This window comes from Apodemus sylvaticus, chromosome 5 (assembly GCF_947179515.1).
Source record: "Apodemus sylvaticus chromosome 5, mApoSyl1.1, whole genome shotgun sequence".
Lineage (NCBI taxonomy): Eukaryota > Metazoa > Chordata > Mammalia > Rodentia > Muridae > Apodemus > Apodemus sylvaticus.
In genome coordinates this window covers 100,854,551-100,880,669 of record NC_067476.1, presented here as the reverse complement: position 1 = coordinate 100,880,669, position 26,119 = coordinate 100,854,551, and the positions used below count along the sequence as shown (strand labels likewise).

General features: G+C 43.4%; 1 protein-coding gene and 1 pseudogene across 1 annotated transcript in view; one reads left to right on the top strand and one right to left on the bottom strand.

Moving 5' to 3' along the window:
* Window positions 1-16,435: 16,435 nt before the first annotated feature.
* On the bottom strand, window positions 16,436-16,833 carry LOC127684895 (riboflavin kinase-like; annotated as a pseudogene).
* A 4,437-nt stretch (window positions 16,834-21,270) lies between these two features.
* Window positions 21,271-26,119, top strand: part of Fsip1 (fibrous sheath interacting protein 1) — a 125,032-nt gene continuing 120,183 nt past the window's right edge. The window contains exons 1-2 of the mRNA XM_052183216.1: window positions 21,271-21,541; window positions 25,168-25,300. Of these exons, the coding sequence (XP_052039176.1) occupies window positions 21,447-21,541; window positions 25,168-25,300 (228 nt within the window). The 5' untranslated portion in view covers window positions 21,271-21,446. The remainder of the gene's footprint in view (window positions 21,542-25,167; window positions 25,301-26,119) is intronic.

Genomic DNA, 26,119 nt, shown 5'->3' with positions numbered 1-26,119 from the left:
TTGTGCCGAGGGCATCAGTTAATCAGGAGAATAAAGTCCTGGGGCCTTTCATAAATATGAAACTGATCTCCAACATGGTTTTATGGAAATCTCCACAGCAAGCCATGTTCTCAGCATTCAAGAGCCTCTTACTGTCAAATTTAAACGAATTAATGATAGATGAGTGAATAAATAAATAAGAAAGACGAGCCTATGGGGCAGTGGTGGAGCCTTTCTGGTGGAAGATCTGCTGTTTAGGAGTGCAGTCGCTGGTTTTTAAGAATTCCTCTGAGGACTTTGGCCAGGGTTAATGGCCCAGAAGGTGGGATTTTATGCCCTTCTCTCCTCAACCCCCGAGGCTTGTTTGCATTCAGTAGAGATTGTGTTAAGTTCTCAAGCTATGTGTGTGTGTGTGTGTGTGTGAGTGAGTGTATACTGACATGGTTCCTGAGGTATATAACTGGTATGAACAGTAATCCTTTTTTTTTTCAGCTGTATTGATCAGAACTTAGTGATCCCAAATTTATTTGTTTTTATTCATTGCAGTTAATACATAATATAGCTTCTACAGAAGGAGGTTCTAGAACAGACATACAAATTTCCAACCTAGATTTCTCTATCCAGCCAGATTTCAAATGTAAAGGTAGAATAAAAATATTTACAAATAATTCTCAGAAAATTTACCTCCTATACTCTTAAACTCTTTCTAAAAGACACTAGATAACATTGTCCTATAAGAGGAGGAGAGGAAGGAGAAAGAGGAAAAGGAGGAAGAGGAAGAAGAGGAAAGGGGGAGGAGAGGAAGCAACTAGGGGTTAGAGGGTCTATATCACTGATGACAGCAGTGAGAAGGGGACCTTAGGGTGCGTAAGGTGCTGAGGTCACCAGTCCATATGGAATGATGTGATTTGACACACGTCTCAGTCCACTTGTGCTCCTATGACAGGATTCCACAGACTAGATGACTTAGGAAGAACAAATAAATGCATTTCTCAGTTTTGGAATAGGGGAGCTTAAGATCGAAGTGTCAGTAGATTCTGCTCTGTGAAGAGGGCACTTCTGTGCTTCCAAGACTGGTATCTTGCTGCTGCATTATCTGGAGGTCTGGGACGTACTCACATAATGGAAGTAGGGAAAGCAAGCCCATTAGGTGCACGAAATCTCTTTTATACAGGCTGTAGTTCCATTCAGAAGGGAAGAGCCAGCTTTCGTGGCTCAATCACCTTGTGAAGGCCCAACATGGTAGAAGCATCATACCATGTTAATGTGATTTTTCACCTCATGGTCCTTTGTTCTGTCATGGCGTTGCCATGGTAATCTGATAAAAGTGGAACATGTGCTTAGGATGCTTGAAGCTTCCCATTCAGTGCCTAGAACCACAAAAAGCCAAAGCAAAACCTACCAATCAATCAATCAATCAATCAATCAAACAAACAAACAAACAAAACCAACAACAAAACAAAACAGGCAAAACAAATAACAACAACAAAACTCAGGCAAAAAGAAGGCAAGGAAAGCAGGCAAGTAAAGTGAAAATGTTTGGTTTCTTTGGAGATTCAGTTGTGTCATGTGAACTTTTCTTTGTTTTGTTTTGTTGGATTTGTTTTTTTCAAGACAGGGTTTCTCTGTGTAAAAGAAAAAGAAAAAGACAGGGTTCCCTGGCTGTCCTGGAACTCACTCTGTAGACCAGGCTGGCCTTGAACTCAGAAATTCGCCTGCCTCTGCCTGCCAGAGTGCTGGGATTATAGGCGTGTGCCACCACTGCCCAGCTGTGACCTTTTCTAAAAATTGCCTTTTGAGATGTTTTTGCTGAAGCAGACCCATGAGAGGTTGTTTTTCTGAGAACAGACACAAGGTGTTTTTCTGGAAGCTACCTGGAAAAAGGGCATGTGATGTTTTGCTAGAGTGGAGGCTAGAGAGAACACATGATGTTTGGGAAGGGTATAAATATAACCCAACAGACAAGTTATAATGAAAATCCATCTACATGTCTCATTTTGATAAAAATAAAAAATTAATGTTCAAAAACTTCTACTAATCAATCAATCAATCAATCAATCACCATCAGCCTAAGCTAAAGACACTGATGCTTTGCTAAAGGAAATGGAAGACATGAAGAGATTGTGGCTTTTGAGTGGAGTCAAGACTTCTGCAGGAACTACTGACTCAGTCTGTTCCTTCCATTACCATACAAACAAGGCAGTGATGGGCTATTATAAATTTTGTTCCCTCTTGTATCTTCTGGGCGACCAAGAAGAAAAATGCCTTCTTTTGGGTTTATTACTATTTTGGGGGGACATTGCTAATTTGTTATGGTAAATTTAGCTTTAATACTAATTAGCTTCAGAAATCAGTTTATAATGTCTATAATAATTTATGATATTCTGGATAAATATATGCAAATATACTGAGTGTAATGACCCCAAGCATCTCGGCACGCATTCACTTATTAGTAATTCATGGTATTTACTTAAACCATCTAAAGTGAATGCAATATAAGTCCATTTGCATCAACCACTCCAAGCCATGAGAATATTATTGAGAAGTTCTTAATTAATTTTAATTTATGAACGCTGCCTTGCAGCGTGCTCCCTCAGTAGTAGTCAGCTTACCATTGCCGGCTTTGTGTTTATCTCTGATGTTTCACTGGGGAGGAGTGGAGCAAGCCCACACACTGTCTGCAGGAAACGGCGTGATCTCTGTTTTGCAGATGGGAACTGGAGGCACAGATGGTGGCATCATTAGCCCTGAGAGATGAAGCAAGTTCGAGAGTTTCAGACAGCTAAAAACAGTCCTGGGTCTTAAAACCCATTCTTCCGCTCGCACCCGCCGAAGCGCTGATGATCATTATCATCTGTCGTTATCATGACTATTTTTTGAATACCCAGTTGGCATATTTTAATAAACTGTACTAAGGACTAGATTAAAATCCTTAAAGCTTGGCAGCTGTTTCTTGCAGTGTTATTTTCTGAATTTCCGTCTGCCTCATGATCTCCCTTGTTCTGATGCCGAGACTTTTGGTTTGGAGTATCTCAAAGTGATGAGCTGGCTCTGCTCAGACTCCTCGTCGACAACATCATCTTTCTCTTGGCCTCCTTTTAATTCTGCATCCAGTTTAGCCTTAGCTGAACTGAAGGACCCCTGCCACCAAATCACTAGCTGTCACCCGCATTTCTGAGGGGCGTGCGATGCTCCCTTTTTATTCCAAGTGTATAAAATATTGTCAAGATTTATTCATTTAAAACAGCAAATACTATTGAACTTAATAATGCCATTATATTCAGGGTGAAGTGTTTGGGTTATGATCCATGCTCTCTAGACATATTAGAGAAGAAAAAGACCATGGGATGGGTCAATAAATGATTGTTTGCTGGCAACAATCACAGGCAGAAAGTGAAAATTAGATTTCATAGAGAGTAATTTTGATTGATGGGTGACATCAAGGTTATTTTAAAAACCTGGCAAAGTTCTTTCTCCATAAAATGAGCATTTACTGCATATAGTCACCGCACTTAGAATTTAGAGGACCTTAGCATAGCTGTATATCTGCCCTGTAATTGAATAGCAAGAAGCCATCACCCTAAGAGTAACTACTTTGCTCAAGATCATAGACCAGAATTTATGACCCTCTAAAAATCTCTAATCCATAAGAAAGCCATGTGGAGTGGAAACCAATGCTTTTTTAGTGTCTTTATCATTCTGAGATTTAACTCACTCAGTAGAGAGTGGATAAAAAAGACAATCAACATTTTTCTAATGTGGGTTTTATTTTCTCCTTGCCAGTGCCTGGGCTCCTAACATTTTACCTGAAATGAAAGAGGAAATGGAGAGGATTTATGTGATCATCCAACTGCTGTCCTCCGCAGGGTTTCTGGGCACAATCAGAGACATGTTGTAAGGTTCACTTGCACAGACCGTGCTTGCAAGTGCACTTAACTCAAAACAAATGACCAGAGAATGAGAGTCAAATAAACACAGGAGTGTGTGTGTGTGTGGGGGGCGCGGGGTCCCCAGGTACAACATTTTCTAGAATGTGGGGCAGAGTGATGATATTTAGATTCATTAGAAAAAACTCTGGTGATTTTCAAAAGTTGCACCATCAGAGCTGTGGATGCAGGTTAACGTTTGAAACTCAAAGGCAGTATTTCACCTCAACAGCAATTCTAATGGCACATTTAACTTCAACAACAGGGCACTGCTGCAGTAACTTCCAACCCCAATAATCCTGTACAAGAACCACACAATCCAGTTATTATATTTGTAAGCGTTAAGCTTAGATTGTGCAGAATTCGCACTATACTAACTTATTCCCCAGCTGTGAGACCCTTTGCTGTTAGCAGCTTCTCCTGGCCACACGGTGCTGCTTCACTCTTGTGTCTTCCTCCTTCTCTTCCATCCTCTCCTTCCCTTTCTGTCCTTCTCTCTCTACCTGCCCCCACTCTCAAAGACCTCCTGTTCCACCTTTCCCCTCCACTGCCCAACCACAGGTTCTAGCCTTTATTGACCAGTACATGGGGAGAAGGTTCTCATGAGATCACCTGAGTACGTGACTAACTGCTTTTCCCGGGGCAAACCCTTTTGAGGAAGCAGAATTAACATCAGAATTCAAACAGCATCAGGACAACCCACAACATGGCACCTCCAAAATATTGTATTTTCTGTGGCAGGTGAGATGGCTAGCAGGTAAGGGTCTTTGTAACAAGAAAGGCAACCTGAATTTGATCCCTAGAATCTACATGGTGGAAGAAGATAACTGATTTTCCCAAGCTGTCTATTGACTGTTGACGTTTGGTCTGTTGCTATAAATTGTAATGCTAGATACTGGACCTGGTTGCCCCCAGGGATGAGGAGATTCTCAGGTAGGCCAAGTGATACTTTGTAACCTTGCCCTATCAAGGCATCGCTGATTGGTGAATAAAGATGCCTATAGCTTATAGCCGGGCACATTACAGATAGGTTTGGGTTCGGGGGCTGGGGGTATGAGACAGAGACCATGTGTGTGTGTAGGAGAGAGAGAGAGAGAGAGAGAGAGAGAGAGAGAGAGAGAGGAAGATGGAGAGAGGAGGAGATCTTATAGGTTAGGTAAGTCATGAAATCATGGCCATGATGGCTGGCCAATTAGAGTTTAGAGCTGCTCAGATGGATCATGGCAAGTTATAACTCAGAGTTATTGATGGGGAAGTAGATTTTAATAGCTTAAAGGGTAGATAGCTGCCCAGTTCTTTTAAGGCTTATTATAAATATAAAAGTGGTGTGTCTTTTGTCTGGGAACTGAATGATCAAAGACTAAGTAGAAACCCCTGCTTGAGATTAAACATTACAACAACATCTGACGCCTACACCTGTGCACACCTGCGTGTGGGCACACACGTACACTGAATAAATAAATGAACAACTATAAAAAACACATATTATTTTTTTCTAGTTCTTCAGAATGAGGAAACATTTTAGGTGTTTTCATTCCAACACCTAAAGGTTTCATTCATTTCCTTTTATTTGATAAAGGATCTGGAACTGTGAAGAGGTTTCCTCTTCCAGAATCAGTAATTATAGTGGGGCATTCTTGGGCGCACCAGTGATGTAGATCAGGACACCGAGGCTTATTATTGTAAAGCTTGTGCCTTTTGCTTGGGCGGTCTCCCTGCTGCTCTAGCCTGACTAATGTTGGCACCAGTCCTGCCAAGTGGCCAAGTCTGCCTCGCTGCTCACTCTGGTCCGTCCTTTCACTCCATGTCTGCTGGTGAATCTCCTGCTTCTGATTGTTCTCCCAGCATCCCTTTCTCCACCCAAAAGTGGCGGTTCCAACCTCCACTTCTTGCCCAGCTATTGGCTGTCAGATCTGTATCACAGCCAACCAGATTCAATTCTATTGCCCCAGGCAAGTGAGCAAGAGCAAATATTTTCAAAACAGGAATCCAGGTAATGGGCCATCGAAATGGCAATACCAGAATCCTGACAGGATTTAGCCCTCTGCCGAGAGCGAACAATTGAATATACAGAGACACGCCTTTTGACAGTGTACTCCAACAAGTAATAAAGGAGGATCACAGATGCAGTCTCATAAAACATAATCCAATTTAATCCATTCTATTAAATTGTGCTACACAAATAGTGCAAGGTGCTTTGTGGCTTTGTTTTGCTTAATTCCTTATTAGATGATTGCAGGAGACAAGAATGAAGGCTCTTACTTATTACCTGGATGTTTCTTGCTGCCTGGCTTGTTGAGAAGGTACCCCTTACATTGGTGTGAATGTCTTTTCATTTGGGGGCTATTTCCAAAGAAAGCTGAGGCTGCCTAAAGCCAGAGAGTGAGTGACTCCAGGCTGAAGAAGTGGAAGACATCTCTATGTGCTGCATCTAGCATGGCTCCAGGTACGAACCCAGCCTGGAGCCACACGGAAGTGAAGAACAGACACACAGACACACAGACACACAGACACCACACAGACACACAGACACACAGACACACAGACACCACACAGACACACAGACACATGGACACACAGACACACGGACACACAGACACAGACACAGACACATAGACACCACACAGACACACAGACACACTGGGATTGACTGGGATGGGGTGTCTGTTGGAGAAACCCAGCACCCCAGAAGCTCATCGTGTTTATTATGCACAGTTGACCAGGGAGGCAGGGTTACTGCACACAGATAAACCAGGAGGCCCGTTTCACCAACCTCAGTAGAAACAGTCTCTGTAGAGGAGCAGTCTTCAGGCTGGAAACATCCAGTGGGCGTTTTCCTCACACTGAACAGAGGAAAGCCTTGCTATTCTCTGATTCCCATTCCAGGGGCAGGAGGAGCTTCGCTAATCTCATGGGTTGGAGGCTTTGGTCCTTGATGTGGCTGTGCCTGTGTCAAACAAAGCGCATTCACCCAGGATGTCCCACACTCAAGGTTTCCTCTGCTCTCCAGACGTACATCCAACATTGTTTCAGCGGAACAAACAGATCGTGCAAGGTTAAGAGCCTGGCCTCTGGCGATGCAACTCACGGCAGAGAAAGATCCAGCATCCAGTGATGTGAGATGCATAAAGTGTTTTTTGTGTGTTTGTAGATTGAGTCCTGAGAAGATAAAACATCAATTAGAATAATAATTCTGGTTTGTCTATTATGATAAAAAATGAAGAGAAAACAAAACTGACTCCATTAAATAAGGAGCTGTGATGAGCATTGATCATGACGACTGCTCCCAGTCTACCTCACGCAGTGCGAGCACAGAAACATTGTTTTGAATTTAAAAAGAGACCCTCGAGAGAAAACGCAAAATGCAAGCTCTTGAAGAATGCCAGGATGGGGCCGCCTGACCTTGACTGATGAATGGGTCTCTGTGGCTATCCACTTATTATTTATTTCTGGAACGTTACCTCAAAGAAAAACTATTTCTTTGCATTGTTGCTTAAGACCCTTAGTGTTGTTTGTGTATGTATTCACCATGTTATGTTAACCGTTTTCACTTCCTTAACGCTGGAGTGAAATAAGTACAGAAGTTTATGGTAAAGCTCTCAGTAACATACACTGTCACTTCATTTCAACATGATTAATAGTTGATCTTCCTTGCCAACCTGACAGGATTTAAGAGTCAATCGGGTAGGAGGGAGAACCTCTCAAGGTTGTCTGTGACGTTTCCAGGGAGGTTTTATGCCCGCTCCCGCGGCTGTGGCCTCTGCACCAGGATAGACCGTATCCCTTCAAACCATGAGCCACAATTAACCCTTCGTTCCTTAGGTTGCTTTTGTCGAGTATTTTGTCCTAGCAGCGAGGCAATGGGAAGTGATACCGAACCTGAACTGTATTTTAACAAGCAGAGCAAGCTATGCAACATAAGGAACAAACCGAACCCCGACCGCATCCGTTCCGTTTTGGATTCAAAGGCAAGCTTGCCAGAAGGCTAGAAGCAGGCAGCCTGGCATCTGTGCTGATCTCAGCCCAGGGTTGATTGCTGCCATGAAACCATCAGATTTTCCCCCTCAGCCATTGTCCACCTGGTGTGCAATGGGTTTCTCACCCACCCGGCTGGGAGTGGAGAGGCGCCGGGAGCAGCGTGGTGCGGTCTCAGCTGGTTTCAGCGAGGGACCTGCGGTTTGCCTCAGGACGTTTCTGGCGGCTCTTTAATTCTGTACAGGTACTGAGCTGCGCAGGTGACATGACTTTGGAGCCAGCAACATAATGAGAAGGTTAAGCAGACGTTACTTGAGGGGACTCCCTTAGGGAAAAGAAACATCTGTCCGGTTCTCTGAAGGAGGGAGGCACTCTGGCAAGCTGCACTCTTGAAGGCAGAATTGAAAAGACCCGTCCCCCCCCACCCCCCAAGGCGCAGCAGGAATCAGAACATAGCCTCATCTTCATTGGTTTCCTGATTTTAAAAACAAATCTTAGAGGCTTGGTGGTTAGGAGCCCGTAGAGCTCTTACAGAGAACCAAAGTGCACTTCCCAGCTCCCATATTAGGCCCCTGCCAAATGCTTGAAATTTTAATTCTAAGTGCACCAGATACCCTCTTCTGCCCTTTATAGGCACCCACATGTGCTTTAGTGCACACTTATTCACACACACACACACACACACACACACACACACACACACACACGCAGTCTCTCACACAAATACATTAAAATAAAAGTCCTTAAAAACAAATCTCTGCAACCTGCTCTACTGCCCTTTGTGTCTATGTATGTGCATGTGTGTGTGCACACACATGTTTGTTGGGGGGGGATAAGCACACATACATGTGCCCGTATACGTCCTGATTACCATCATCTCTACCATGTGGGAAGCCCCACTGGTCATTCTCAGCCCCTGAACAAGTGAAGGTCACATGACAATATACATACCTTTCACTTTAAAAAAAATATCAGAAGGCATCATTATGGTTTTGGGACAATAACTGAAAAGTATCAAGGCTTTAAAAGAAAATCCTGATTTTTTGAAGAAATAAAGATATCCATTGACCAGGACCCGATTCCATTCCACAGAAGCATCCACAGTAGAGCAGAGAGAAGGTTCGGAATGAAGGAAGTGGGAGGGGCCAAAGATGTCCTATATTCTACTTTTAGGAAGCGCCTGCTGTCACTCTTTTTTTTTTTTAATTTTTTTAAAGATTTATTTATTTATTTTTATTTTTTCTTTTCTTTTTATTGAGTATCTTCTTCATTTACATTGCCAATGGTAAAACCTTTCCCAACTTCCCCCTCCCAAAAGCCACCCTCCCCAAAGATTCCCTACCCCTCCTCCCACCCACTGCCTCCATGTATATGCCCCTCTACCCGACACACTCCCACCTCCTCCCTACCCCTGTCTGTTTCCCTTTGTTGGGGCCTCTATTGAGCTTTTACCTGACCAAAGACCACTCCTCCCACTGATGCCCAACAGGGCATTCCTGTGCCACATTTTTGTCTGGAACCATGTATACCCCTTGGTTGATGATTCAGTCCCTGGGAGTCTTGGGGTGTCTGGGTGTTCGAAGCCATTGTTCTTCCCATGGGGCTATAAACCCCTTCAGCTCCTCTGGACCACCCTCCAGATCCTCTGTTGGAGACCCCAAGCCCAGTCCAATAGTTGGTTGCTAGTTTCCGCCTCTGTATTTGTAAGGCTCTGCCAGGGCCCCTCTGGAGACAGCCATGGCATGGTGGGAGCATCTCCTGGAGAGCTGCCGGGAGCAGCAGCGCCCCCGCAGTCCACCCTCTGAAACATGAACTCCTTTTTAAAAAATTTATTTATTTTTCCCTAGTGAACGCAATATCCTTGCCATTTTTATAATTGAAAAAGGAAGTAAAAACATTTTATGATAAAATTGAAGATTTACATGGAAAATGTTTCTGACAAAATTGAAGAAATATATAGAAAAACACGTTAAAATTGACAATTTTTGTGGAAAATTAAAGAGTAAAATGGTAGACATAAAAACACTGCTAAATTATTTGAAGTAGAAACATTTTATGATAGAATTGAAGATTTACATGGAAAATGTTTCTGATAAAGTTGTAGAAAAATATAGAATGACATGTTAACATTGAAGATTATCATGGAAATTACAGATAAAATGGTAGGCATAAAATATTTTTAAATTGATTGAAAGTGGAATTATAAACATTTTCTGATAAAACTGAAGATTTACATGGAAAATATTTCTGATAAAATTGAAGAAATATATAGAAAAACATCTTAAAATTGAAGATTATCATGGAAAATAATACAGATAAAATGGTAGACATAAAAAAACATTACTAAATTAATTGAAAGAGGAATTACAAACATTTTCTGATAAAATTGAAGATTTACATGAAAAATATTCCTGTTAGTCTGTGTCTTTTTATTGGGAAGTTGAGCGCATTGATGTTAGATATTAAGGAATAGTGATTGTTGCTTCCTGTTATTTTTGATGTTATTTTTATGTTTGTGTGGTTACTGTCTTTTGGGTTGGTTGGAAGAAGATTACTTTCTTGCTTTTTCTAGGGTGTAGTTTCCCTCCTTGTGTTAGCATTTTCCATCTATTATCCTTTGTAGGGTTGAATTTGTGGAAAGATATTGTGTAAAATTTGTTTCTATCATGGAATATCTTGGTTTCTCCATCTATGGTGATTGAGAGTTTTGCTGGGTATAGTAGTCTGGGCTGGCATTTGTGTTCTCTTAGGGTCTGTATGAGATCTGCCCAGGATCTTCTAGCTTTCATCATCTCTGGTGAGAAGTCTGGTTGTAATTCTGATAGGTCTGCCTTTATAAGTTACTAGACCTTTTCCCCTTACTGCTTTCAATATTCTTTCTCTGTTTAGTGCACTTGGTGTTTTGATTATTATGTGCCGGGAGGACTTTCTGTTCTGGTCCAGTCTGTTTGGAGTTCTGTAGGTTTCTTGTATGTTCATGGGCATCTCTTTAGGTTAGGGAAATTTTCTTCTATAATTTCATTGAAGATATTTACTGGGCCTTTAAGATGTAAATCCTCACTCTCATCTATACCTATAATCCTTAGGTCTTCTCATTATGTCCTGGATTTGGGTTGCAAGCTTTTTGCATTTTGCATTTTCTTGACTGTTGAGTCAATGTTTTCTATGGTATCTTCAGCACCTGAGATTTTTTTCTTCTATCTCTTGTATCCTGTTGTTGTATGACTCCAGATTTCTTTCCAAGGTTTTCTGTCTTCAGAGTTCTCCCCCTTTGTGATATCTTCATTGTTTCTATTTCCATTTTTAGATCCTGGATGGTTTTGTTCAGTTCCTTCTCTTGTTTGTTTGTGTTTTCCTGTAATTCTTTAAGGGATTTTTTGTGTTTCCTCTTTAAGGGCTTCTACCTGTTGACCCATGTTGTCCTGTATTTCTTTAAGGGATTTTTGTGTTTCCCCTTTAAGGGCTTTTACCTGTTGACCGATGTTCTCCTGTATTTCTTTAAGGGAGTTATTTATGTCCTTCTTGAAGTCCTCTATCAGCATCATGAGATGAGATTTTAAATCCAACTCTTGCTTTTCCGGTGTGTTGGGGTATCCAGGACTTGTTGTGGTGGGAGAACTGGGTTCTGATGTTGCCAAGTAGCCTCAGTTTCTGTTGGTAGGGTTTCTGGTCTTGCGCTTGCCTTTTGCCATCTGGTTATCTCTGTTAGTTGGCCTTGCTGTATCTGGCTGGAGATTGTCCCTCTTGTAGGCCTGTAAGCCTGTGTCTGTACTCCTGGGAGACCAACTGTCTTCTGTCAGGGTCTGTGCACAGAAGGCTGTGGAGCCGCCTGGCTCCCTGGTGCAAATGGCGACCAGAAGACTCCTGTCCCAGCTGCTCCACTGATTGCATACCCTGTCGAAACATGAACTCCTGTCTCTGATTCCCCGGTAGACTCAGAGTCCAACCGTTCCAGAATCACTGACTGCTGTACTGGCTAAAACGCAGGCCTCTGTACGGTACCTGGACCTGCAGAATCTCTGGGGAGGGACTAACAACACCCACAAACGATCCTTGGACATCACTGAGAACCTACTGGAAGCAGGTTTAGTTCATTTCTATTTGCTAAAACTGATACCATAAAAAGATACACTATCAAAAAGCATCTTACTTGGGATAAAATTGAGACTACTTGTTACCTGGGCTTCGCTGTTTTTGACATGATTGACTCCCCTGTCACCCTTGCTTACGTGGACCACACCGTGGACACATTGGACTGAAAGGTTCTGGAAGCTGTATAAAAAAGAGGAAGTAGAAGAAAACACACAGCTTGCACATCTGTTGTTTTTTAATATAAATGTGAGAATTTCCTGTTTTTCTGAAATCATCGAATGGTGTTGCTATTGGCTATTTATAATATTCACTACTATTTTCAGACCTAATTTTCACTTCTCCAACTTGAATGGCTATTTAAAGATACACCCAAGCACAGTTCAAGGGACCTGAGATTTCAGTCCAGTGGTCTCTTAAATCACACCTTACATCCTAGGAAAGCAAGAGCTTTTGAAAGGTGGGGGCAGTCAGTGCAACGGATAACCAGCGCCATCTAGTGGACTTAAATAACCCTTTGTCAAAGTCAGACCCTAGAAGAGGCTGTTGGTGAAATCTTAGGGCAGATTAGTTCTGAAGTGACTGGGGGAGGGGGAAGGGGACACTAACCTTTTGATGCTCACCTTCTCCGATATAAATATGTACAATGTTTATGCCAACTTGGGGATTTTGGGGGAAATAAAGGAGAAATGAAGAATCTTGAGCAGGTCTTGAGCATTCTGTAAAGGTCATTTTTCAGTGATGTAAGTGATGTGATCACAGAAGCTGAGTCTCCACTGTGGCACACGCTATTAACAACCCGTAGGAAGAAATGGCGTTTGAGCTTGGCCTGTGATATCTATGCTCTGGCAGCTCACCATTACAGTTGGAATGAGCTTATGGTGCGAGGAGGGAAACCGGGGCACTGCATCTGGTAGCTGGAGCCCAGATGGAACGCAATGTGGGCTTTTTCTCAGTCCTTCAAATCTGACTCCACTCAGAAGGAGGGTGTCAAGAGCAGGAGAGATGGGAAACAAAAACAAAATCTAACTCCAAAATCAACACTGCCATATGTGCCACCCTGGAAGAAGACCAAGGGAAATTTAGCTTAAAATACATTCATTCTTCAAAAACTACTTATGAATTACTCGTGAAGGCATAGCACTCTACAGAGACTATACACAGAAGAACACAGAACTGTAGAAGCCACAGCTTAGAAAAAGATGGTGTGTTCTATCATATTTGAATGTTAACTGTTTTGAGAGTGTTTCCCTCAATATGATGCACAAATACATGCAAGAAATTAAGACAAAATACTAAACAACCCAGCTTATTAAAGTCTGCTCTCAAGGTCCACAGAGCCTCTGAGCAGTTAAGAAAATGAGGACAGTCGGATGTGAATAAAGTGGGAAGAATGTAGAGACAGAAGCTAACTCATCAAGATTGCTTTATGCAAAGAATGATCAACAAGGACTTAGTGTGGGATGATGATAGAGCGAGGGACATGGAGTTTTTTTCCATTTGGCTTTTAGAGTTCTCGTGTTGCATACATTTAAAAAGGCAACTGTTCAAAAAGGAAAACACCACAGATCACATGTAGTCTCCATGGATATGTATTTTCTAAGTTTTTCTCCCTCTGCTACATCACCAAGAAACATGAAAAAAATTAATGTTCCTCATTAAACATCCAATGTAAAAACTGGAGGGAGGGCTGGGAGATGGCTCATCGGGAGAAAACACTTGCTTGCCACTGGGGTATGAGCTCTAAAGCCCCATAGAAGCCGGGGGAGAATGTACACCTGCAAGCCCAGAGCGCCTCTGGGGAGATGGGATGGGGGGGCGGGAAAAAAAGAAAATTCTAGAAAGTTGATGGGCTCGCCAGTCTCAGTCTCACAGATGCCCTGGAAAGACAATAAAGAGACCATCTTAAACAAGGTGGAAGGAGGTATTGGCACTGGAGATTGTCCTCTGACCTCCACACCAATGTCGGCACACCTGGATTGCATTTGCACATGTCTATGTATGTGCATAATATAGACCCGCACAAGTTGCACACACTTACACAGGCACACACATACAAAGAAAAAATGACCTTTGTTCACAGAACAGAAGCAATGTGTAGGCAAGTGGAGATGATGTACCTGTATCTACTCAAGAAAGTAGTTGGAGGTTCCAGAAGTCCTGACATCCATCACCTGTGAGGGTCCCTCCAGAGACCGAGTCATTGTTTTATCAAGATCATTCATTAGGGGATGTATTTACAGTTAAAGGTGGAGAAGGTAAAATTTCTGATATCTTTGCTCTTAGGTGTGGTCTTTTATCAGTAGTTTTTTTTTTTTTTTAACAGAGTCAAATTTTATTCCAAGGCCTGCAAACATTAAGACTAATCAAAGTGGTACTGTACTTTCTTATAATATATCAATAATAGTTTTTGAGATCTAGAGAACTAAGCCCTAAACCATACACCATATAATTCCAAAATAAGGACTGTTTAACAAACTGTGAGATGACACTAGCCATGAACATTGATATACTTAATGAGTAGTAAGGACAGAATTAGTCAGCTATTCTTACTTTAAAAAAAAAAAACAACAACAACCCACAGATCTATTTGTACTATCCATGTTTGTTTTTTTAAATTTTCCTTCATAAATCCATTGATAATTAAGGCCTCCTTTAAATATGGGATTTCCAACATCAAAAATTCTATTTTGAAGGCTAGGAATGTCACTCAGTCATAGACACATTCACAGGGCTGAGTGAGCTCCAGCCCTCCCCACATCCCTACTTGCACACATATGCAGAGACCAAGTCTCTGGGCATCTGTGTGTTGTTAAAATTACCTTCTTACTTTAATGTGCACACTCCCAAGAGGCAGCGCCTCTGCCCCAGCAAACCTGCTGCCATTCAACAGATGATGACTCGATGCACGGATGAGCCCAAAGCAACCAATCATCCAGTGTCGACCTTCTGCCAGCATCAGCAACTCAGCCACCAAGCTGGAGTAAGAGGGGAACCAGGAGATATAAAGACACACAACTAAAACTTTTTCTGTTTCTGAAGCTACAAGGACTTTTAAATTATATTTAAGTACCTGGTTATAGAGAACTATACTTTGAAAATAGGACCACACTTAAAAAAAAAAAAAAAAAAAAGCAGGGCAGGGTTGGGTAGGAACTGGCTGTGTTCATTTCAATTCCAAGCAAGTCTACAAATGCAGCTTGTTTTATTTTTCTTAAAAATACAATGCATACTTGCACTTGACCACCATTTAGTTTTGAGCGGAATGGCGCACACACAAGCAATCTCTGGACCACATGGTTGTTGGATATGCCTAATGGGTAGAAAAGAAACCAAAGTCACAAAACTGTTAAAGAGCAAAAACATCTACTCTTCAAAAAGGCAACATGTAGACATCTTAGGACTCAAAAGAGAGAAGGCGGAGGGGAGCCTTGTTCAGTGGTCACACTTGCCTGGCGTGTAAGGCACTGGGCTGGATCCTCAGTACTGTGCAGAAAAGCAAACGCCCTGATGTGGGGCGATCAAGACCACTTCAACCTGACGTAACTCCACACAGAGCATAGGGACACTACCAGGAAGGGCCCTCATAGGGAATGAGTGACTCAGGCTCACGGAAGTTAGCAGGATTGTAAAAGTATATTAATGCACAAAATAATAAAAGTAACTCTAGATGTTCCTCCTTGGGTAAGCACTGTGTGTGTGTGTGTGTGTGTTGCATTTCCTGGAAAGCTTCTGTTCAGCAGTGCATGCTTGCTGGGCTGGCCAGCGCCAGCACATACAGCATACACAGCACACACAGCACACACAGCACACACAGCACACACAGCACACACACCTACGGCGGGTCCTCATTTTCCTCAGTAACTTGCTTTTCCATTCACATTCAGACTTTATTTTAAGTACAAGATGCTAGCTTTCTAGTGCTACATTTAATCAACATATTACATTTAAAGTCATGATTTCTGAATGAATCTCTTAGTACTAGGCAACATGATGGAGCTAACTGCTGGAGGCCTCTTTCTTGACAGCTACAGGGAAACACTTGATTTAAAATATGATCAAGATGAGACTGTATCAGAAGCACTGAGACACCAGTGGGTGAACAGGTAAGGAACTTTTCATCAGTGGCCATTCATAATTTTGCCTTTAGAAACTTGGAAGAAATTGTCATCTTTGAATTTCAAACGTTCTAGTAAATCCAGTTTTGTTTTTGTTTTTGTTTTTTCTTTGTTTGTTTGGTTGGTTTTTTTTTGTTTGTTTGTTTTTTTTTGTTTTTTGTTTTTTTGAGACAGGGTTTCTCTGTGTAGCCCTGGCTGTCCTGGAACTCACTCTGTAGACCAGGCTGGCCTCGAACTCGGAAATCTGCCTGCCTCTGCCTCCCAAATGCTGGGATTACAGGCGTGCGCCACCAAGCCCGGCAATCCAGTTGTTTTTTTTTTTTTTTTTTTTTTTTTTTGTTTTTTATTTTATTTTATTTTATTTTTAGCTTCTTCAATATCACCTTGAATCACAGAAATAAGTGACTCTAAAGAATAAAAGTTCTTTTCGGGTCTGAGGTAGCCAACAATGGCCACGTTGAGAATTTCTCCACAGAAGTCTCTTTGAAAGTATGGGCGATGTGGGTTCCCACGGACTTCTTCACATTCTTGTAGTATGGGTTCCATCCTATGCTCACCACCATTTTATGGACATCTCCACTTCCAACGCTGGCCCAGCCGTAATAAATGCCAGTGGACACATCAGCTGGAAGATTGTCCACTACTTGTTCAGGAAAATTGGCTGTGGGGATGTCCAGTTGCTTGGAGCCGCGGCCGAAGCCATGCACCACCTGGCAGCGGCAGAAGAATGTCAGGCTCCTCAGGAGACATCAGAGGCTGTGGGCTGCTCCTCACTTGGTGCCTGCAATGGAGCCCTGCAGCGACCAGACCCGGGAGTGCAGCGACCAGCTGGGGATCCCCTGGGAGCTGGGCCAGCGGAGCAGGACAGCCAGGACAGCCAGGACAGCGTTGCTACTAGTGTCTGCCCGCAGGACAGCAGCCAGCTGCCAGAACCCAGCGGCCACTCGGTCCGAACTTGGTATCAGTAGTTTTAACAATGGTGATTTTAATGTGTAGTGCAGTTAAGAACTCCGATCCTTGTCCCAAGTGAAGACACTGTGGCCCATGAACATTTGTGAATTTACTTAGGGCTACCCAACTGTTTAATACCAGATTTCTAATACTGGTACTTTCTGTGAAATATAAACTGTTTTTTCATTTCTTGTTTTTCTTTTATGTGAGTGGGTATCTTGCCTGCAAGTATATCTGTGTATCACTTGTATACAGTGCCTGAAGAGGCATCAGACCCCTTGGTCTAAAGTGGCAGAATGTTGTGAGCCACCACATGGGTGCTGAGGATTGAGCCCTGGTCCTCTGGAAGAGCAGCCAGCGCTCATAACTTCTCAGTCATCTCTCCAGCCCACCCCCTTTAAAAAAACCAACCAGATGTCATAGTTTGGATAAATGTTCCCTAGAGGTGTTAAATGCTTGTTGTCAGCCTGTGGTGCTATTAGGAGATGCTGGAACAGTTGTGAGGTAGTTAAATGTTAGGTGACATGCCCTTGAAGCAGACCCTGGGCCTCTGACTCCTAATTTCTCCATGTCTTTGTTTCTCAGCTGTCTGTCATCAGGTGAGCTGGTTGGTCTCACCAGCTTCTGCTATGATCTACTGTGCTGCCAAAGCTAGAATCACAAGGGCCAAGTGACCATGGTGTGTGTGTGTGTTTCAAGTTGTGTTTCTAAGTACTGATCTTTAACATGTAGAAATAGGAAATCTGAACTGCAAACTTTTGTTCCTCTTTTACTTTGGTGCTGGTATTAAGCCCAGGGCTTTACATAGGCTAAGCACAGATTCTGCTTTTATACACTAGGTCCTTAAATGATTCTTAAAACACCCCAAACTCTCATATTCTTACTTACTATTATGATTATCTGAAACATGTGTTTAAATAATAACTATTAGGGCTGGAAATACTGTTCAGGGGTTGAACTCATGCCTCCTCAAATGTGTAGAGACTAGATTTCCATCTCCAGCACCACCACACGCAAAGAACAAACAACACCCAAACACAAAGGAAAAAACCTTCAAATCCAAATGATTAAATTTAGACATATTCAGAAGAATTCTTGGAAACACAGAGAACATTGCTGAGTAGTATTTGAACAATATCATGTTAACTAAGAGACAACTGATACCAAGGTCAAAAGAAGTTTAATTTTTGAGGGGAACAAAGAACACAGAATTGTAGTTTAGCTATACTGAACCATGATATCCCTGAACAGTGTCCAGACCACAGGTGAGTTTTTTAATAGGTGACCTCCGCCAACAGTAGTTTATGGAGGCACTGCACTGGCTAGGCGTGAATCTTGACTCAAAGCGCTTGATTCCTCTGTTAATGAGGGCAGGCCATTCCAGCTGGGAAATGCTGAAGGCACATGTATGTGGGTGCTTTCGGTTGTTTACTCAACTTTGCAGGATCTCTCTGCGCTTTGACCCTTAGCAGATGTGCAATCCTCTCCCAGGACTTAGAGTCCACTTTAGAAAGGTGTTTGGGAGACTTCTTTTTCCTCACTTTGTGACTGCACCGACTCAAACACAGGCTCTCTCACATAAGGCGCTCTGCCACTGAGTCTAGCCGTTCAGTTTTTCATATAGCATGCACATCTACGGGTAATTTAACTTATCAATACCATGGGTTGGAAACTGTGATGGTGAGGACTTATTGTGAGCCAAACTCATTATTCCTTTGTTTTCTTAAAATGTATGTAGGTATGTGTGTATATATGTGTGTTTGTATGTATGTATATGTGTATGTAGGTGTGTATGTAGGTATATATGTATGTGTGTGTTTATGCATGTGTGTGCATTCATGTGTGTTTGTATGTATGCATACGTGTATGTATGTATGTATGTATGTGTGTACATGTAGGTGCATATGTGTGTATATATGTGTGTGTTTGTATGTATGTATGTAATGTGTATGTATGTGTGTAGGTATGTGTGAGTGTGCATGTAAGTGTGTATGTGTGTACATATGTGTATTTATACATATGTATGTATATGTATGTATGTATTTGTGTGCATGTATGTGTGTGCATGTATATGTGTTTGTATGTATGTGTATGTATATATGTGTGTATGTATGTAAGTGTGCATGTATCTATGTGTGTATATATGTAAGTATGCATGTATGTGTATGTATGTAATTGTGTTTGTATGTATGTCTGCACATGTGCCATGAAATGCACATGGAGGTCAGAAAAAACTGTGAATTGGAAGTTGTTTCCCTACTTCTAACTGTCCGTGGGCTCTGTGGCTTGAACTCTGGTGTCCAGGAGTGCATAGCAAATGCTTTGACTTGCTGAGCCATTTTCCCGGCTCAGTTTTACTTCTTAAAACATTGCTCATGGTGTTTGTATAATGTGTCCAATGGTATCAACTTCCCATTTCATTCACAGTAATGACTGACTCAGTTTAAGCTGGGTGTCATGGCACAGGCTTAGAGTCCTACAGCTCAAGGCCCAGGCAGGAAGGTGGCAAGTTCTAGACAGCCTGAGCTACACAGTGAGATCTTGATTTAAAAAAGAAAGCCATAAATGACCAAGAAAACACTAAAAATGCCTCCCTGTCTGCACAGGCAGGGTCCAAACACATTCTAGCTCTAAGGAAGATGGGCAGATTAAACTGGGCCATGCCCCTGCCTCATGCTTCTGCCTGTGTTTCAGGAAATGGTGACCTCAACTTCCAACAGTGCCATTATTTCTTCTCTTACTCCGGCACTGGTATCCCTGGATTCCCTCAGTTACACCTCTATGCAGGCTGCTAAGGGTTAATTCTCATCGAGAAGCAGAATGCTTTCTTGCATCTTTTGGATTACCCAGCTTTCAAAAAAGGGGAATTTGGAAAAATATAAATTTCCTGGGAAATACATTAACTGTGAAGATGGAGGCTGGAGTGACATTTATCAGGGGAAAGGCAGCAAGACAGTAGAGGCAGAGAGGTCACTCAGGACCTGTGGGCACTGAAAGGTCGCTATGTGGAGGGTCATTGAGAGCCTGGAGCAGAGGACTGGCAGCATTTGGCCGAGGTTCTGAGCGCATGCTGTCCTTCAGTATACAGGAGGTGCGAGGGAGGCTCCCACGGAGGACACTCCAGGTGGACTATCGCAAACATCTGGGCAAGGGTGGGAACCCTGCAGGGAGGAGGAGTATTTGGATTCTGATGCATCGGTATGCAGTCTGGTCGCATGTCAGACTTGAGCATGGTACCAAAGTTGCTGAGCTGAGCCTGGGAGGATGGTGTGGGGACGATGGTATAGGAAGGGCTGGAATCGGGAGAGGGGACTTTAGAAAAGTGGTTTGACTTTGATCTGCTCAGTTTGCGAGGGTTCTCATGTTCTCATGCCTTATGAGGTTCAATAAAGGAACCGAGTTCAAGGGAGACATTTGACCTGGAGACGGAAACAAAGGACCAGCAGCAGCACACAGGTGGGGTTTGCAGCCTGGGTTTTGCACTCAGCACCACCTTAGCTTATAGCTGTGCTCTGTGTGCAACTAGATTTATACTTATTTGCTTTAGTGAACGAAGACCAAAGAAACTCTGTATGTGTCCCAAAGCCTGAGGATAAAGGAGTTTTGAGTGTGAAAACACCTAGCAAACAACCAATGGCCATACAGACCATGCAGCAGATGTGGCGTGGTACTGAGGATGAAGAAACATCAGTTTGGCGATCCAGGCAATGAGCCCTAATGCACTGTACACAGAGAAACTATGGGTAACTGCGAAGGTATATACTGCCATCATAATCCTTTTTTATTTTACCACTGCCCAGTCTTTAAAAGACATATATATTATATATATCATATATTATACTTAAAACATATTATTGTATTATGTATACACATTACACACACACACACACACACACACACACACACACACACACACACACACATTCAGAGCTCTTCAAATTTGACAAGACCTTCACATACAAGATCTCTTTGAGCTGCATATCAGTCTTGCAAGGACGAGATGATAGTGATATGGGAAATAACAGATCTGAGGGGGCAGCTGGCCTGTAGAACATCCTAGTAGCTGGTGAGAGCTATGTAAACATAGAGATCCTGGGTCCAGAGCCAACCTGAATATGAACAAACCATTTCCACCCAGAACCTTCACTGCAAAGGTTATCTGAGAGCTACAGCCACACCCACTCCAACCCCCACCAAGTCAGCAGTCTTCTTATAACTTCCGGTCCCCAATGCCCAACTCTTGAAGGTAGGGGACCTTTACACCTATCGCGAGACTGTGATCCGCGCGCTTCTAGCTTCTAGTTGCCAGGGCAACAGCGTTCTTTGAGGCAGCTGGAGGCCGCTGATTCTTTCATCTTCACAGAGGAGGCGGTGGCGGGAAAAACCGGTCCCCTTCGAAGGGAAGTGGATGACGCTCGAATGTCAGTGGAGCCAGTCAGTGCCTAGGCGTCCAGCCTTCATCCCCACCGAGAAGTTGAGGGACCGCACAGACCACGGGCAGAGGTTGGTAGTCGCGGGGCGTGGCAGAGGGCGAGGTGGAGTCGTGGTCTGACGCACCTGACGCGGGGGAAGAGGGCGGACTCTGTCCCCGAGGGCGGTGGGTGTGGCCTGTTCGTCCAGGCCAGCATGGGGTGGCCACAGGGGCTGTTTCTGGGGGCGGGGTGTATCTCAGAAGCTACTGCCCCTGCAGAAGTCCTGATCTCTGAAAACTTTCTGCATTAGTCCATCTTTCCGAGCCTTCTTCCCACTGAGGTCTGGAGCATTAGCCGGTAGCGTAGACCATAAACAGCACATAGTCATGACACAGAAAAAAATGAAAATAGAGAGAGGGCTGGTAAACATTGATATGGGACTTAGATTTCCTTATGATGGAAGAAATGTAAAGCGAACGTATAGGTAGATACCTGTGGACATCCACCAGCCTGGGGAATGTGAATAGGCCTTTCAGACGACCAGACAGGGAGTGAGCAAACTCACTGGAGACACAGGCAGTTTTGCCTCATCACACCAGATCAAGTACTATCTCCATGAGCTGATCAAAAAATGTAATAAAACGTTGGCATGTGTACGAGCAGTTATTTATTACCATTAGAATCTGGTTTCATCTCTACTTCACTGAAGAGCATGAAGTATTTTAATTTTGATCCTTTTGATGCCATAAGAAAATGCGTTGTGTATCGTTAAGTGAGGAAATGTATGAAACAAACATTTCTTTTTTTTTTAAAAAAGATTTATTTATTTATTATATGTAAATACACTGTAGCTGTCTTCAGACACTCCAGAAGAGAGTGTCAGAGCTTGTTACGGATGGTTGTGAGCTACCATGCGGTTCCTGGGATTTGAACTCAGGACCTTCAGAAGAGCAGTCAGTGCTCTTAACCGCTGAGCCATCTCTTCAGCCCTGAAACAAACATTTCTTATTGTCCCAGTTGCTCTTCTCATTATAGACCTGCAAGAGTGATTACTAATAACCATGCAACAGAGTCAGAGAGTCACATCTTGAAATCTTCTCAGCCAAGGAAACTAATCCATTGTTTTTCAGTTTTGCCTCAGGCAAATTTTTAGGACAAGGACAGAAAGCAACCACATTCTTTGCCAAATACGGAATGTTCTGTAGCCCAGTTGCTAATATTATCCTTCCCTTTGCCCCCAAATCTCTTGCGGCCTCTGCAGTCTGATTTGCTCTCAGCACTATTGCCTTCCAACCTCCCACCAGGATGGCCCTTTAAACTCTGCTTACAGCATCCATCCACGTTGCTAGTGCAGAGTCTGATAAAAGAAAGCCTTCAGTTGACTTTCGCTTCAGAGGGTTGGTGTCCATGATGGTGGAGCAAAGGCACAGCAGTGGAAACAGCCTAGAGCCCACATCTTGGTCTGAAAGTAGAGGGCAGAGCTGAGTGGGAAGGCGAGAATCTGTTGATACCTCAGAGGGCACGCATTCCCTCAGCCCATGAACCACCTCTTCCAGTAAGGCTAGACCTCCTAATCCTCGAACGCTTCTACCAAGGGGGGGTGGCAAGGATTCAGGAGCTTACGGGGGCCGTTCTCATCCAAGCCACCCTGCTGGCTTAGTATATCACTGATTTCTGCGCAAGCTATCCTTGCATTTCCTTCCAGTACCTGGGAGATTGCGTATTTTATATTGACTCATTACTTTTAAAATTAGTGTTTACTTTTATCAAAACAATATGGTCCAAATGTTAAACTGTAGTATAAAATTCACAATGGAAGAAATAACTGAGCGGTTCCCAGGCACATTTTCTGGAGGCAGCCACCCTGAACTCTTGAATGCTGTGCTTTATTTACTATTGTTTCTGGATGCCCGCTTAGATTTCCCATTGTAATCGATTCTTCTGCACCCTCCTTTTGGATACTGTTTCCCATCCCCTCCGTGAGGGTGTGATAGTTGGTAAGTGCACATGTAACTTGGTACACATTGTGTGGTTGCTTCCTTATACAGTTCTTCATTTTTCATGTGGAGTTTCTGTGTGGCAAGTGATTTCTTAAACACACAATACACCTATCAGATCCCATTTCAATGGTCTTTATTCTGACTTCTTTTCCAGATGGCCAAATACACAGATCGTCTGTCAGTTACATTTTCTGTGAACCATGGTTTATTTAATTTGATATGTTTCTGAGGAAGCATAATAGTAGCTGACCAGTTTTTGAAACAGATGGAAAGGTTTCTGGAGTCTTAGCTGATCCACGTTGCGACTAGGTCCCTGTGCCTTGGCCTTTTTTGAGATGTATTATATGGCTCTGCCACATCCTTCCCAGTCCTCGCTCCTCCCAAGCTGCAGTAAGTCCTCCTTGACAGGATGCATAGGGCATGGAAAAGACATTTGGCCTTTTAGTGACTTAACACTTTTCCGTGGTGATGTGACGGGCCAGGGTGATCCATCATCTCACAATAACACTGTCAGGCCCTTCCTGACTGAGCCCAAACACTTTTACAGAGTGTGACTAATGTTGACATCAATGCCTTTTTCAGTTGCTGAGGGGGAAGAGTGGACCGACTGTTCTCTGAGGTAGCAGCATCGGCACATTGAGCAGTTGGAGGGCAGCCATGTCACTCCTCAGTGTGCCCAAGAGACGCTTTGGGTGTTAGATCTTGTGCTTCCTTCTGTGCGCAAGGCCTCTTTGGACTCGGAGTCTGTGGTCCATCAAATAGCACGAAAGTCAAGGCACTTTGTAGAAGGAGGACATTGCAGCTTTAATGCTTCATGCGATTATGAGCATTTAGAAAAGATTTGGCAGAAGATAGCCATTCATATTTAAGCTGGAATCTTCTAGTTCACAGTATGAATAGTATCCCATCCTCAACAGGCAGGTCTAAATCGGTCTCTATCAAGGGCATGGTTTGGAAGCGTACATCTGCAGTGCTTGTCTCCTCCTCCAGTTTAAGCTGTTCTGACTGGCTCAAGTTTCTCTCACTTCCAAAATCCACACTAGACACAAAGTATCTAGGGTCAGGATACATCTGTGATAGTGTCCTGCATAAAGCAGTTAAGGAGGAGATTGATGTGGGACAGCCGGCTAATGCAAGTCTGTCCGCTAATAAAGGATGAAGGTTTTAGTCTCTTGTGCCAGTCAGAAGTAGAGCTGGAGATTTTCAGGGGTGGGGTTGGGGGGAGTTGATTAAAAGAGGGCAGTGCTGTGGAGGAAGAGGCGTCAGAAATGTGGCTTGAAGGAGAGAGACAGCTGAGCCGGGTGGAAAGACCCATTGAAGCTTACGTGGAACAGGAAGACTGGAGAAGGAGAGGGAGCTCAGAAGGAGGTGGCTGAGGCCTGAGCAGATCATCACCATGGCGTGGGTCCAGGCTGAGAGGTGGCCTGGGAGTGTTCTTGTGGGGAAGAACAAGGGCATGGCCTGTTTCGCTTGTTTGTTTGTGTCCCCTGCACTGAGGCAGTGAGACAGCATTCGCACCTGCCGTCCTCTCCAGCTGCTGTCAGTATCTGATGCATAATCCACGTATGTAAGATTCTTTTGATGACATTGCAGAATGCTTAGATGTGGGACTTTGGTAGCAAATAGGTTCTCAGTTGTTGGCTGTAAGCTTAAATTGACCACTGAGCCGTTTAGATCTCTAACTCACTTGCTTCTTAATTCTTTTGGCTTGGTTTAGGATGTCAATGGATATTATAAAGGGAAACCTAGATGGAATTTCAAAACCAGCCTCAAGTTCAAGATCACGTCCTGGGAGCCGGAGTTCAAATGGTTCTCTGGAGGTGCTCTCGCCAGAGCCAGGGCCTGTCAAGGTAATCAGCTCGGACAGGGACCTAGCTCTCAGGGACCTCAACCACAGTTGAGGAGACCAAGGTTGTCCTTAGCACCCATTCAAATGGCATTTCTGTAGACTGCTCTACAGAATGAGCACACACTTCCTTTCCTCTCCCTCTTCTTTCTTACTGTTTGTTTTTTTTTTTAAATCCATACCAAACTTTGTTAAGGTTTATGTGCTGTTTGGCTTCATAAGGAAACTTTGTATTCCAATGCTTAAACTACATCCACTGACATTTACTATAAAAATGATTCAGTACTAAGAAATAGATGGCACAGAAGGTAAAGTACTTGCCGTGTGAGTGTGAGGACCTGATTTGGAACCTCCAAAACCTCATAAAGCTGGGAGTGGTGGCACACACACCTGCAAGTCCAGTGAGGTGGAGGGGTTGGAGACAATTCCTGGAGCCTTTGGCCAGCTAGCCTGGTGTACACGGTGCCTAGCAACAGAGACTCTGCCTCTTATCATGATGAGAGCAGCACATGGGTCAGTTTACTTCTTGGTATCACATAACTTCTGCTCTTGAGGTTGGTACTGGGGCTGCCCATTGCTTTGGGGGGGGTGTTGAGCATGTGGGTACCGCCAGTGGTTGAGGCTGGAGGGAGAGCTGGAGTAGACAGTCCTCCACAGAGAGAGTTCCTGTGAGAACTCAGCTCTCCCTGAGGTGTTTCTTCTTCTATTGTGACTCTCATCGCCTGCACAGGTCTCAGAGTTCTTCAAGCAGTCTTCCTCTTGACCCCTCCATAAATGTCCCTTTCTGCCCTCTCCCAGGAAGACACACAGCTGGGCTAAACTG